Below are 14,419 nucleotides of genomic sequence, written 5' to 3' on the forward strand. Positions count from 1 at the left end.
GCTATCTCCCCTCTCCCCTACCCCCTCCCCATTTCCGTCCCCCTCCTCCACCCCCCGCCCACGGCTGGTCTCCCTTCACTGGACCCGGCTAGGTGATGGATTGATTCTCTTTGCGCAATCTGTGCGTCATCGTCCCCCACCCCCCGGAACCTCTAGCTGTCCAAGCCCCCAGCCCCAACCCCTCAAGCTAGAGATACGGACGAGGGGTATGGTGGCTGTAAGGGGCGATTTCTGACGTTGCACTCCCACCCCCACCTCCTGCATCGCGTTCAAACCGTCCCTTTAAGCAGTGGAGAGAGCTGGAGTTGAGTCACCCCGCCACCTGCGCAACCCCCTCCCCACCTGGTTGCTCTTGCCCTCCAAACGTCCTTTGTGGGGGAAGCCGCAGGGAAAAAAAAGAAGCCGAAGGGGGATGGGGAGTGGTGGGCTGGAAAGGGGAACAGCGGAGGGGCCAAGAGACACTACAGAGTCAGCTGGACAGAAGGACAGACACACCTTTTTCTTCAGACATGCACCGACAGTGCACAGACACGACACAGAGGCACAAACATCCTCAGACTTTTCCCTTTCCCTTCGGACTTGGACCCTTTTTGGTGGGATTACCAAAACCGTAAGGTCCACCCATCTGCCCCGGCCCAGGGCCGGCACACTGCACCGCAGATCCGCGCACAGCGCCTGCAGGCGCGCAGATCCGTCCCTCCTTTCTCAGGTTCACGCCGTCCTTGGGCGTGTTCCCCATGGATCTTGAGGCCGGGGGATGAGGAGCCGGCCCCCACACCCTACTTTGGATTTTTACCCTCCCCCTTCCCAGTAAGATATCCTGTTGGTGCCCAGTCAGACCTGGGAATGCCCCTATCCTATTCCGTTTCTCGACACGGATTCCCGCAGCTGCAAGTTGCTGGATAACCCACCTTCCTGCCTTCCAGCGCCTCTGCATCCACCTTTCCATTCATTCTCCCATTCATTCATTCATCCTTTTCCCTTCATCCCTCCTTCACTCATTCATAGCCCCCAACCCTGCCCGCTCCGGCATTTCATTCATTCATTCATTCATTCATTCATTTCCCGGGTGCTTCACTAGCGCACGCCCCTCCAGTCGAGGGCCCAGTGCGCAGGCGCAGGCCGGGAGAGCACCGCAACCTCCAATCACTGGGCATCCTCCAGCCTCTAGGCACCCGCCCGCTTCCCCATGAATGAACATTGACGTCAATGGGGCGGGACCACCCCACGTGACACCGCGCACCCCCCTTTATAAGACCGCCGCGGCGCGGGCGCTGTCCAGCGTGCTGAAGCCGGAGCGAGCAAGCTTCCCGGAGACGCGCGGACCCAGCGGAGTCCAGCCTGCTGGACGCCAGACCTTGCCCGTCGCTCGTATCCTAGCCATCTCTCCGAGCCAAGGCGAACGCGTCCAGATCTTCCCCTGTCCCCACCCTGCCTCGACCCTCCTCTTCACCACCCGCGTCGTGACACCAGCTGGTAAATACTCCACTGTCGGACCCTCAGACCCGCAGCAATGGGAGTGATGGAGGGTTCTCTCTCCTCCCGGGTGGGGGTGTTTAAACCACATCAGGGAGCCACCCGCGAGGATCCCTGGTAAATGGGGGAGTCGCTGCTGTTCTCTTGCTGCTCAAGTCGCCCACGCACCATCCAGAGTCCTGTGGGGAGGGAGCAGAGATGTTTTCCCCTTATCCTCGCTGCTTAATACGTGGGCGCTGGCAATGAGATGGCTCAGAGAAGGGGGCGAGGAGGCTCCGTGGGTGCGAGGGTTTCCGGCATTTTCCCATTTACACGACTCCAGAGATCGCCATAATATCTTCCTAATTTGAGCCTAAACGTCCTTCTTCTGGGTAAGATTATGGGGATTGGGGAAGCCCTGATTTCCTGATTAAAGGTGGGGGAAGGGAATATAGAATCAGAGAGTGAAAAATCCTTATAGAATTTTTTCCCCTTTTGCCCTCTTTTGTTTTTCAGTCTTGGAAGTCCCTTGGTCATGAAATCGCTCAGGTTATCGGCTTCCTCCCTCTTCTGCTTTCTTCTTCTGCTAAAGGGGCTGGAAGGAGCGCCCCCCGGGCGCCCTGAGGCGAAGTCACCTCCTTTCAGCTCTGAGCATAAAGAGCCGGTAGCTGGGGACACAATACCCTGGCCAAAGGATGGTCCCGTTCCAGAGGTCCGAGCCGCTCGAAATTCAGAGCCGCAGGACGAGGGAGAGCTTTTCCAGGGGGTGGATCCCCGGGCGCTGGCCGCGGTGCTGCTACAGACACTCGACCGCCCGGCCTCGCCCCCGGCGCCAGGCGGCTCCCAGCGGGGGCCAGAGGAAGAAGCAGCAGAAGCTCTGTTAACCGAGACAGTGCGAAGCCAAACCCACAGCCTCCAAGCTCCAGAGACCCGAGCACCCGCGACTCCGCCTCTCCCTCAGACTCGGAAGAATGGTCCCGACGCGGGCGACCCCTCCGAGGAGCTCGAGGCGCTAGCTTCCCTGCTCCAGGAACTGAGAGAGTTCAGTCCGAGCAGCACCAAGCGCCAGCAGGAGACAGCAGCGGCAGAGACGGAAACTCGCACCCACACGCTGACCCGAGTCAACCTGGAGAGCCCAGGGCCGGAGCGCGTGTGGCGCGCTTCCTGGGGAGAGTTCCAGGCGCGTGTCCCGGAGAGCGCACCCCTGCTGCCCCCGGCTCCTCAGCAATTCCAGGCTCACATGTCCGAGAGTCGCCCCCTTCCCGAAGCCCACCAGTTCGGGGGGAAAGTGTCCTCCCCAAAAACACACCTAGGTGAGGCATTAGCACCCCTGTCGAAGGCGTACCAAGGCCTGAGCGCCCCCTTCCCCAAGGTGCGCCGGCCGGAGAGCTCACTCCTGAGCGGCTCCGAGGCGGGGGAGCGCCTTCTACAGCAAGGGCTGGCTCAGGTAGAGGCAGGGCGGCGGCAGGCGGAGGCCACCCGACAGGCCGCTGCGCAGGAAGAGCGGCTGGCGGACCTAGCCTCGGACCTGCTGCTCCAGTATTTGCTGCAGGGCGGGGCCCGGCCACACGGCCTGGGGGGTCGGGGGCTGCAGCAAGAGAAGGAGCAGGAGAGCGAGAGGGAGGAGGCGGAGCAGGAGAGACGCGGCGGTGAGGAGAGGGTGGGGGAAGAGGACGAGGAGGCGGCGGAGGCGGAGGCGGAGGCGGAGGAGGCGGAGAGGGCGCGGCAGAACGCGTTGCTGTTCGCTGAGGAGGACGGGGAAGCCGGAGCCGAGGACAAGCGCTCCCAGGAGGAGACGCCCGGCCACCATCGGAAGGACTCTGAGGGGGCAGCAGAGGGCGGGGAGGAGGAGGACGACGACGACGAAGAGATGGACCCACAGACGATCGATAGCCTTATTGAGCTGTCCACCAAACTCCACCTGCCCGCGGACGACGTGGTCAGCATCATCGAGGAGGTGGAGGAGAAGCGGAAGCGGAAGAAGAACGCCCCTCCCGAGCCCGTGCCGCCCCCACGGGTTGCCCCCGCCCCTACCCCAGTCCGTTCCCCTCAATCCCCGCCCCCTGCCCCCGCCCCTGCCCGAGACGAGCTGCCAGATTGGAACGAGGTTCTCCCGCCTTGGGATCGGGAGGAGGTTGAGGTATTTCCCCCGGGGCCCTACCACCCTTCTCCCAACTACATCCGACCTCGGACTCTGCACCCTCCCGCTGCCTCGCGCCGCCGCCACTACCACCACGCCCTGCCGTCTTCGCGCCACTATCCTGGCGGGGAGGCCCAGGCGCTGCGAGCGCAGGAGGAGGCGGAGGCGGAGGAGCGCCGGCTGCAAGAGCAGGAGGAGTTGGAGAATTACATCGAGCACGTGCTGCTCCGAAGCCCGTGACAGGCCCCGCCCCCGAGCGCCAAAACGGCGCGCGCAGTCTCCCCCCCCTCCGTGTCGCTCCGGTCCCTGTTGGGTGTTTGCATGCGTCCCGACCCCGCCCTCAGCCCCCGCCCTCTCCCCGGGGCTGTGCTGGGGACCTGCCAGACCTCTCCCGGGGTCCGAAGCCCGAAGTCCCCAAACTCACTCTGGGGTATTCCAGGGCCAGCCCAGGCGGGCAGGTGGTTTGTGCGAGTTCTCTCCCCTCACGGGGAGCTGCCCCCATTTAGTCTTCTAGTTACAGTCGTGTCTGTCTCCTGCCCTTCCGGCTTCCCACAAGCCTCTCCACCCTCCCGATCTCTGTGAATTGACCCCTTCTTTCCCTTCTCTCTTGTAAATACCCCTCACGGAGGAAATAGTTTTGCTAAGAAATAAAAGTGACTATTTTATTAGGACTTTGTTCTCGGTTATTCACCCGTCCCCTTGGACCAGCGCGGTCCTTCCCAAGGGGCGGTGAGGGAAACGCCAGCCACATTCCCCACCTCCTGCTCAAAAGCCAGGGTGGAGTGGCACCAACCACTTCATACTGTATTTGGGAGTAGTATAGGCTCACATCCATTTGGAAACCCCATATTCCATTTCCAGCTTGGGGGTGATGGTAGTTAAGTCATGGGTTTCCAGGGCCTGGCAGAAAGATGCAAAGTAGATAAGGAGCCACAGCTATGGGCTACTTAGGAGGCTCTCCTTTCCCTGACCCTGAAGCCACATAGGCAGTGCTGGTGGCTCCCCAGAGCCCCTGTTCCACCTCCCTTAACTAATCCCTAAATACTCAGGTCCTGCAAACTTCACAAACAATACGGGGGAGGGGGTGCTCGGCAGCCACATAAACAACCTGGTTTTAGCCACTTCTCAACCCTTTTCTAAGCATAGGGGATGGGATACACCCTTGAACTCCTGAGTCTCCTCCCCAAGTATAACTAAACCATGCAAACGCAATCTTCCACAGAGAAATCATAAAACAGGACACTCAGTTAAATTTGCATTTCAGAGAAACAATGGGTACGTTTGCATAGGATACACTTAACCTTAAAAATTATTCTTATCATACAAATTGAACTGGGTCTCTATCCCTTTTTCAAAACAATTTTTGGCCCTAAATCTGGCGACCCCAGTTCCCAGGAAGTCAACTGTGCAGTGTTCCCAGGCCCTCCTGACTGATCCCAGCAACCCTGCCTTCCTTCACAGACCCTCAAACAGGCAAAGTCCAGAAATGTGTTTCCTTTTATTTCAGATGAAAGGAAATAAAGTCAGACACTTCCCCACCCTACCCCCTTAGCTCCTGCCTAATCCAGAGCCTGGTGTGAAGAGGGTCAGGGCCCAGTCTCCCGTGAAGCCTGCCCTTCCCCCAACCCTCCCTCCCTCCAAATGGCAAGGTTAGAAAAACAATTAACTGTGTTGTTCCTCCCCCAGCACTGAACAGAGGCCCTACTGCAGCCAAGAAGGAAGGGAAGGAGGCAGATGAGGGGAAAGAACAACCCATTCACTACACAGATGCCCCCTTCCCAGGCAGAAAGGCTGCCCTGGTTGGCTGCAGGGGGGATGGAGGTAGGTTATGGGGCAGGGAGAAGAGCCCTGAAAACCTTTTCCCTTTAACCTGACATATTTATATATTTACAGTTATAAGGGAGGGAAGGAAGTTTGGAGTAACAGATCTTCAAAGGCAGGGAATGAAAGCCAAATAGCACCCCCCTCTTGGGTCTTGGTCATATTTTTCTGCCTCCCAGCTCCAAAAACCTTCAGTAGGAAAAGGGAAACAGGAGGTAGGGGGTGAAGGGAGAAACTGTTTGAGGGTCCTGAGCCTACAGCTCACTCCAAAAGAAGGTGAGGCAGCAGAGGAGGGGCAGCTGAGTCCCACCCAGAAAGGGCTGCTTGCGGCTTGTGCCCTGCCTCTCCACCAGCTCCCCACATTTCCATGCGGCCAAGGCGGGGGCTATGCCAGACCCATCTCCTCCAACACACTGCGCGGCGACTCATCCTCCTAAGGCAGAGACAAACAGGGTGACGCAGAGACACCAGGAGAGGCAGACAGGGAACGAGGGAGGTGGGTGGGTAAGACAACAGCATCACAAAGACAGAGGTGGAATGGGGGAAGCACACAGAGAAACGGGGAGGGGAGAGAGAAGCCAACGTGAGCCCAAGGTGGAACAGCTGGGGAACCCTTCAGGGGAGTTCCCCAGCCTCCTAGGACTACCTCCCAGAGCCAACCATGACCAGGAGAAGGGTCCAAGTTGAGTTCACCACCACCCAGAGAACCCAAAGCCAGGTTGGTGAGTAGGGGGCTCAGCCTTAGTATCTGAAAGGGAGTGAAGCTGGGACTGGGGAATGGGAAACACCTTCTGAGGGCTGGGGTTGGCACATGGTTAGGTCCACTTTTTCAGGGGTAGAAGAAATAAAAGGTTGGCATCAGGTCCCTGAGGTATGGTGAGCCAGACTGCAGAGAGATGAGTCATTAGGGTCTGAGCAGAGCACTAGTAACAGGTGTGTGTGTGTGTGCGTGTACCAAGACACATGTGTGCTAGAGTGTGTGTGCATGCACACACATGTATGTGTATAAGGGAACCTGTCCCAGTGAGGTGACAAGTTCAGTTCTGCTTATCTCCTACTGCAGAGAAGAGGCCCCTATCTCACCCCCTCCTCAAAGCCAGCTCAGGCCAGCTTGCTTGTCACTGCAGATTCCGGTGACTCATCTTCCTGCACCAAGTCTCAGCAGTGGCACAGCAGAGAGGGGGCAAGCACTAATGCGGTGAGGGCAGGGGTGCCTGACAGCAGCGTGAACCAGTAGCTAGGTGCCTTCGGTCCCAACCCCAAATCCCTACAGCCTTTTGCTTCTGAGAAGCAGAGGCTTACTGAGCATGGATTAAAAAAGGGGGGAAGAAAATAATTATCTACTGGGTGTTCTTTCTCCAATTTGTTGAGCGACCCTAAAATGCTAAGATAAGCAAGGGACAAAGGATATTCAGCTGGGGTGAGACACTTTGGATCTTATGGGAAGGAGGAGAAAACTGACAAGGGGGCTGTCTACCACCCCCACCTTCCACCCAAGCAATCAGGGCTTGAGAACAAGCCGGCCAACTGGGCGCGGAGGCCAGACGCCACAGGGTGGGGGGTTCCTTTGGAAGCGGTGGTGGGAAGGGGGCAGCTGTGGCAGGCAGGCAGGGTGTCCAGGGGAGGGACGGCACCCTCTACCGTGATATTCTTCCTTCTCCTCACTGTTCTGGGCCCATACCTCCTGCAGCAGGTCAGCCTGCTCAATAGCCTTTAGCACACTCTTCTTGGAGGTGTCTTGGACATCACCCCCCATCAAAAACTCATCCAAGATGAAGTAGGCCTTCTCAAAATTAAAGATGATGTCCAGCTCACACACCTGAGAGGAGGGGGAAAGGCAGAACTGAGTGATGAAGTGCATTTCCACCCAACCTCTTCCAGCCCCTTTCTCAATGTGGCTCCTTGTCTCCTTCACGAAGATTCTTCCCACCTTAGGTTCTTGTCTCAGGTCTATATTTTCCCAACCCCTAAGCCTTAGACTTGGTTCAGGTTTTCCTTCTCTTTCTCTTGCCTCTTTCTCTGTGATCATAAAATATTAGCTGCCCTTGACTGTGGCTCTTGTTGCTGTCCCCCTCACCCCAAATCTGTGACATTGTTCCCACCGGCAGCCAGGCTGGCCTCCTTCCCCAGGTACTGTGGGGCGGGGAAGGAGGAGTCCAGATCAGGAACTACTGACAAAATGTGAATAGGGCCTCTGTTCTTTTGTGCAAAGTCTGAGCTGAGCTCCAAATGGATTTATTAAGTGGCAGATTCTGGTCCCCACTCTCTTTCCCCAGCTACAGGGCATGGCTAGGTTTAAGGCTTAAAGAGAGAGATTACTTACCATTCACACTGCTCCAACTTCACCTCTCCCAAGTATCCCAGGGCAGAATAGAAGGGTCCCAGAGTTTGGAGGCAACAGGGGATTGCTGAGTATGGAAACAGGGAAGGGTGGGAAGACTTACGCTGCCAAAGTATTTGTCCAGGAGCTCCACATATCGGTGGATCAGTTCCAGTGTGATGAGTTCATTGTCTTGGCCCTCGATGGCGCAGCAGAAATAGAGGCTGGCGTATCTGAGGACAGGGGCACATGACAGAGGTAGCTGGGAAGGCTATTAGGCCTGCTCCAGGACCAGGTGGTCTGGGCTCAAACCAGAGGTTTGAGCAAACCTCTCATTTCTCCTCATTCCTAGCTTAGAGTCTGTGTGGCTACTAGACATATGTGGCATGGTCCCAGGGTATACAAAGAGTAACTCGTTCAGTCAGTCTCCTAGTGCCTCTCACAAACAGGCAAACACCAAACTCCTCTTGCTCTCTGACCTGCTCACTTTGACTCAGCAAAAAACTGAGCCAAGTAATTCACCTGCTCAGAAAAGGAAGTGGAAAGTGTGTGTGTGTTGGGAAAAGTAGTACAGGACTTTTTAAAAAAGATTTTATTAATTTATTTTTAGAGAGAGGGGAAGAGAGGAAGAAAGAGGGAGAGAAACATCAATCAGTTGCTTCTTGCATGGCTCTGACCAGGAACTGAACCTGCAACCCAGGCATGTGCACCACGAATTGAACTGGTGACCTTTTGCTTTATGGGAAGATGCCTAACCAACTGAGCCACACCGGTTAGGGCAGCACAGGATTTATGACTGTTGAATGAGGCAGGAAGGGACATGTGTAATGGGCACAATAGGGCCTCTGGGACAGAGGTATGTGAATGAAGTAGGTGTGAGATTAGAGAAAAACTAAGTGGGGAATAAGAATTTCTTCAAGGTAGCCCTGGCTGGTGTGGCTCAGTGGATTGAGCGCCAGCCTGCAAACCAAAAAGTCGCTGGTTCGATTCCCAGTCCAGGGCACATGCCTGGGTTGTGGGCCAGGTCCCCAGTGGAGGGCATGTGGGAGGCAACTACACATTGATGTTTCTCTCCCTATCTTTCTCCCTCCCTTCTCCTCTGTCTAAAAATAAATAAATAAAATCTTTTAAAATTTTTCTTCAAGATAAGCTTGGAAAGGAAAGAAAGCTGAAGCTCATCACTGCCCTTCAGATGTCCTTAGCTCCCAGTTCTCCTTGACCTATGGACTGCTTATTACTCAGCCATTCAAACCCATTGCCAGGCACCAATCAAGCAGGATCCAGGCAGGTCTGAGAAAGGTGGGAAGTCACCTCTTATAGACAACTTTGAGGTCCCTCCATTCCAGGAAGCTGCACATCTTAGGCTTGCGAGCCAGAACAACCTGCATAAGCTCCCGAACCATCTTCTTTCTCTCCTTGTCTGATGTGGCCAGGTACCATTTTTGCAGCCTCAGCTTTCCCTGCCGGCTGAACAGCAGCATGAATCGCATCTGTGGGGAGAAGAGGCAGAGCACAGGGTCAGAGACTTGATTCTCTGAGATTCTTTCCTCCATAAACAAACAGCCCCAAACTCATCTCATCTAATTCTTCTCCACTCACAGCTTCTACTTTCTTCAAACAATCAGCCCTTACTCTCGACTCTGGGTATTTCCACCAGCTGGTGCCTTTCCTTCTGGGGGGTGTCAGAGCTTCTGAACCCGTCTGTCATCTGGGTTGAAATTTTGGCTTCACCAGTTGAGTAATTTGCTTTGGACAATTTATGTCTCTAGGCCTCAGTTTCCTGGTCTATAAAACAGAGATATTAAAAGTACCTACCTTACAGAGTTGTTAGGAGGGATTAAATGAGTTGATATATGCAACAGGGCCTGGCACATGGTAATCACTGTAACACTAAACTATTCTTTTTTCCCCAACCTCCTGTTTCCTAATAGTTTCCTAAATGTAAGTAAAATGCCTAGCACAGTGGCAATTAGCCCGTAGCTGATGTCAAGATGTCTGCTTCCTTCCATGCTCCTTTCCACCACCACACTGAAATCAGGTATTTTGTCCCTGGAGAAGCTACTTCAATTCTCCACCCCATCCTGGCCATTTGCATTTGAACATGTCCCTAACACACTACCTTCCTGTGCCAGTCATATGCCTAAAGGTGCTTTTCATCTTAGCATTTGGTAATGAGAACCCCCAGCCCCCAAATTCCACCCTCTTCTATCATCAGCCATCTCCCTATGCATCTCCCAATGGCATTTGGCCATTGGTATTCCTCTCTTCCTTCTTTCAAGGTGCCTCCTGCTACATGCCCACTCGTCCCCAGATACCAGGTGACCAATTTCCCTTTCAGTTCTTCAGTTAGTACACAGCCATCCAGGGTGGCTCTCCTAGGGAATGTTTGTGGAACAAGGCCAAACTGGGCAGATTAAGGAAGAATGCAGAGCCTTCCCTACCAGGTGTGCCCCCAACTACTCAGTTCTAAGAGGTCCAGGCTACATCCTGGAGTTATTGCTTTCTCCCTGCAGTTCTCCTCCCCGTGGACAGTACCAGGGCTGGAATCTTTGGGTGTGTGAGATAGTACTAGTTTAATACTGTTTAGTAGGCTAAAGATCAATTACAGGGGTGGGTTGTTTGTTTTTGGTGGTGAAGAAGAGAAAGCGCCGTTAGCACGGTGGGAAGGCAACAGAGGGGCGCAAGGGAGACTTGCACCTCTAAGATAAGGGTGGAGGGACGAGCAGGAAGACGGAAGTCCTGGGTTCCGGAAAGAGAATGGGGTGGAGAGCGGAGAGTATAGAGCACCGGAGCCGGGGTTAAAAGCCTGGGTCCTCAAGAGCAAGACCTCGGGCCCATCTGCCTTTCCACCTTACTCTGCCTATAGGCAGCCGGGCGATAAACCGAAGAAGGCAGTCTACTCCTCGGATCCGGAAACTATACCCTCCCATACAGTCCAACTCCGCGGGCCACCGCTCCTATCAGGACTGCGAGGGGGCAGAGTGTGACCCGCGCTCCTCGCTGCCTCCTTCCGCCAACAGGCCCTCACGCCTCTATTCCTCGGGCGACTTCCCTGCGGCAGTGGTCGGGACCCCTTGGATCGCGACCCGCGCGCCTCCCCTGACCCGGGACGGTCCCGCTGTCCCCCTAAATCAGCCCTCTCGCCCCACTAATACGCCCTCTCCCCGCCCCTTCTCCCTAAAGCCATTTCCAGCTGCTCTTCCTCCCAAGGCCAGCTCGCCCACCCAGGAAAGTGAGGTTCTCTCAAGACCGGAGGAGAAAGAGCGGATCCCACAGGGGGCGGCCCCCAAGGACCCCCGCAGGTACAACCCACGTCCCTCGGTTCCCCCTCCCCTCCCTTTTCTCACAGCCTACCATCCTGCAGCCTACGTCTTGGCAAGTCCCTCTCCGGCCACCGTAGGCGCCAGTTCCACTCCCTTATCCTTTCTTCTTCTCTTCCCCCTCGGCTTGAAGCCCCTCCCCCCTCCTTTACGTAGCGTACTGCGCAGGCGCCAACGCTGCGGGGCGCGTGGGCGGGGGATGAAGGCGGAGAAGCAGAAGTCATGGCAACCAGGTCCTTGACTTCAGCTTTCACCAGCTCTGTCGTCATGGTAACAAGGCTGTCCTGTGGGCTTGTTGGAGGATGGGGGAAAAAGACAATGAGGTCCTCGCGCTTTAGAACCTTGGGAGGAAAAGGCGGGAAAAAGGGTGCAGGTGGATGGGAGGATAACTGGAGTATGTGAGGAAGTAGGGAGGATTAGTGGAGGGGAGTGGGCAATTGAGAGGGAGCAGGGTAGGAATTGGAGTTGTAGTGAAGGAGGAATGACAGAGGCAGAAGATGAAGACAAAAGGTGATGGGGCAGAAACGAGGAAAGTGTAGATATCTACTGAGAACCAACAACACCCTCTTTTTTTATACTTTTAAAATCAAATTTATTGGAGTGACATTGGTTAATAAAATTATACAGTGTTCAGGTGTACAGTCCTACAATACATACATCATCTTTATACTGTATATTCATCTGTATATTGTGTGTTCATCGCCCCAAGTCAAGTATCCTTCCATCACCATTTATTCCCTCCACACCCTCTTCTACCTTCACCCACCTCCCTTTTCCTTTGGTAATCACCATACTGTTTGCATCTATGAGAATTTTTTAAAGATATTATTTATTTTTAGAGAGGGGAAGGTAGGGAGAAAGAAAGGGAGAGAAGCATCAATGTGTGGTTGCCTCTCTAGCACCTCTCATTGGGGATCTGGCCCAGGCATGTGTCCTGACTGGGAACCAAACCAGTGATCTTTTGGTTTGCAGGCTGGCCCTCAAGCCACTGAGCCACACGAGCCAGGGCTATTTTTGTTTTGTTTTGACTTAATCCCTTCACCTTTTTCACCCAGCTCTACAACACCCCTCCCCTCTGACAGCTAGTCAGTCTGTTCTCTATGAGTCTATTGCTATTTTGTTTGTCAGTTTATTTTGTTCATTAGATTTCACATATGACTGAAATCATATGGTACTTGTTCTTCTCTCACTGGCTTATTTCACCTAGTATAATGCTCTCTGGGTCCAACCATGCTATTGCCAAGGGTAAGATTTCCTTCCTTTTTTTTTAAAAGCCAAGTAGTATTCCATTGTGTATATGTGCCATAGCTTTTTTATCCACTCATCTACTGATGGACACTTAGGCTGCTTCAAAATCTTAGCTATTATGAATAACACTGCAATGAACATAAGGGTACATATATCTTAAATTTTAAGCCACTGTTTTGGGTTTCTTTGGATATATTCCCAGAAGTGGGGTCATAAGGCAATTTCCATTTCTAATTTTTTGAGGTAACTCCATACTACTTTGCACAGTGGATGCCCCAATATGCATTCCTACCAACAGTGTGTGAGAATTCTCTTTTCTCCACATCCTGACCAACATTTGTTGTTTGTTGATTTACTGATGGTAATCATTCTGATTAGTGTGAAATATCTCATTGTGGTTTTCATTTGCATTTCTCTGATGATTAGTGACATTGAGCATCTTTTCATATGTCTGTTGGCCTATATGTCTGTATATCCTTTTTGGAGAAGTGTCTGTTCATGTGCTTTGCCCATTTTTTAATTGGATTGTTTGTTTTTTTGGTATTGAGTTCTTTATAAATTTTGGATATGAACCCCTTATCAGATGTATTATTGGTGAATATGTTCTCCCATTCAGTGTGTTGTATTATCATTTTGCTCATCATTTCTTTGGCTGTGCAAAACTTTTTAGTTTGATATAGTCCAATTTGTTTCCTTTTTCTTTTGTTTCCCTTGCACAAGGATATATATCAGAAAAAATATTGCTATAAGAAATGTTTGAGATTTTACTGCCTATGTTTTCTTCTAGGATTTTTATGGTTTCAAGTCTAACATGTACGTTTTTAATCCATTTTGAGTTTATTCTTGTGTATGATGTAAGAAGGTGGTCTAGTTTCATTTTTTTGCACGTATCTATCCAATTTTCCCAACATCATTTATTGAATAGACTATTTTCATCCCATTAGGTTTTTGCCTCCTTTGTTAAGTATTAAATTGACCATAAAGGTGGGGGGTAATTTCTGGGCTGTCTGTTCTGTTTCATTGATCTATATGTGTTTTTATGCCAGTACCATGCTGTTTTGATTACTATGGCCTTGTAGGATAGTTTGGTATCAGGTAGCATGATTCTTCCAACTTCGTTCTTGTTTCTCAAGATTGCTATGGCTATTCTGGGTCTTTTGTGGTTTCATATAAATTTTTGGAATATTTGTTCTAGTTCTGTGAAATATGTCATTGGTATTTTGATGGGAATTGAATTTAACCTATAGATTACTACCTATAGGTTACCTATAGATTTACCTATAGGTTACCTATAGATTTAACCTATAGATTACTACCTATGGGTTACCTATAGTAACCTATAGATTACTTTGAGTAATATGGACATTTTAATGATGTTAATTTTTTCTATCCATGAACACAGTATATGCTTCCACTTATTTGTATCTTCAATTTCTTTCTTTAGTCTCTTATAATTTTCTGAGTATAGGTCTTTGCATTGCTTAAATTTATTTTTAGATATTTTATTTATTTATTTATTTATTTATTTATTTGTGGTGCAATTGTAAATGGGATTATTTTCTTAGTTTCCCTTTCTGATAGTTCATTACTGGTGTATAACAATGCAACTGATCTCTGGTTATTTATTTTGTATCCTGCTACTTAATTCATTTATCAGCTCTAGTAGTTTTTTTATGTAATCCTTAGGGTTCTTAATAGAGAGTATCATGTCATTGGCAAATAATGACAGTTTTACTTCTACCTTTCCAATCTGTATGCCTTTTATTTCTTCTTGTTCAATTGCTGTGGCTAGAACTTCCTGTACTGACAACACCCTATTAAAGTAATAGAAATGCGTAGGCAATGAGGGAGATCAGAATAAAAGAGAAAAAAAGGTGCTGATTAAAAGTGATTTAAGGAAAAGGGGGGAAACATGAAATAAGGTGAAAGGGGAGAAATAAAGAGAATCTTAAAGGATTAGCATGGGTCCGAACTAAAAAGGAACAGATATACCAGTAACCCAGATACAAGTGTAAAGATCAGGAGGATGCAAATTTTAATACAAGCTTTTTAGCTGAGGACGTGCATGTGTGAGTGTGTATGCCAATGTGTGTGTATCCATGTAGGAAGGTAAAG

The 14,419-nt window shown here is 51.6% G+C and overlaps 2 protein-coding genes across 3 annotated transcripts; one reads left to right on the top strand and one right to left on the bottom strand.

Moving 5' to 3' along the window:
• The first annotated feature begins 1,297 nt into the window (after positions 1 to 1,297).
• VGF (VGF nerve growth factor inducible) lies at positions 1,298 to 4,207 on the top strand. Its single transcript, XM_037139215.2, has 2 exons — positions 1,298 to 1,476; positions 1,972 to 4,207. The coding sequence occupies exon 2, from the start codon at positions 1,991 to 1,993 to the stop codon at positions 3,833 to 3,835; it is 1,845 nt and encodes a 614-aa protein (XP_036995110.2). The 5' UTR covers positions 1,298 to 1,476; positions 1,972 to 1,990; the 3' UTR covers positions 3,836 to 4,207.
• Positions 4,208 to 5,074: 867 nt separating this feature from the next.
• On the bottom strand, positions 5,075 to 11,190 carry AP1S1 (adaptor related protein complex 1 subunit sigma 1). Of its 2 annotated transcripts, none has more exons than XM_037139216.2 (5): positions 11,091 to 11,190; positions 9,048 to 9,226; positions 7,861 to 7,969; positions 7,098 to 7,235; positions 5,075 to 5,849 (listed from the first exon to the last, which is right to left on the bottom strand). In XM_037139216.2, the coding sequence occupies exons 1-5, from the start codon at positions 11,091 to 11,093 to the stop codon at positions 5,802 to 5,804; spliced, it is 477 nt and encodes a 158-aa protein (XP_036995111.1). In that variant the 5' UTR covers positions 11,094 to 11,190; the 3' UTR covers positions 5,075 to 5,801. The 2 variants fall into 2 exon arrangements, with proteins under 2 accessions (XP_036995111.1, XP_053511296.1); XM_053655321.1 differs by lacking the exon at positions 11,091 to 11,190 and adding an exon at positions 10,592 to 10,681.
• Positions 11,191 to 14,419: the final 3,229 nt, after the last annotated feature.

The sequence above is a fragment of the Artibeus jamaicensis genome, unplaced genomic scaffold, assembly GCF_021234435.1.
Source record: "Artibeus jamaicensis isolate MK-2021 breed Jamaican fruit bat unplaced genomic scaffold, CSHL_Jam_final contig_956, whole genome shotgun sequence".
NCBI lineage: Eukaryota > Metazoa > Chordata > Mammalia > Chiroptera > Phyllostomidae > Artibeus > Artibeus jamaicensis.

Coding starts and splice junctions, on each gene's coding strand:
- AP1S1 (XM_053655321.1), bottom strand. CDS start 10,666: ATGGGAGGGTATAGTTTCCGGATCCGAGGAGTAGACTGCCTTCTTCGG. Junction 9,227..10,591: donor CCCGGCTGCCTATAGGCAGA/GTAAGGTGGAAA, acceptor TTCTCCCCACAG/ATGCGATTCATGCTGCTGTT. Junction 7,236..7,860: donor TGGACAAATACTTTGGCAGC/GTAAGTCTTCCC, acceptor CCCTCCTCTCAG/GTGTGTGAGCTGGACATCAT.
- VGF (XM_037139215.2), top strand. CDS start 1,991: ATGAAATCGCTCAGGTTATCGGCTTCCTCCCTCTTCTGCTTTCTTCTT.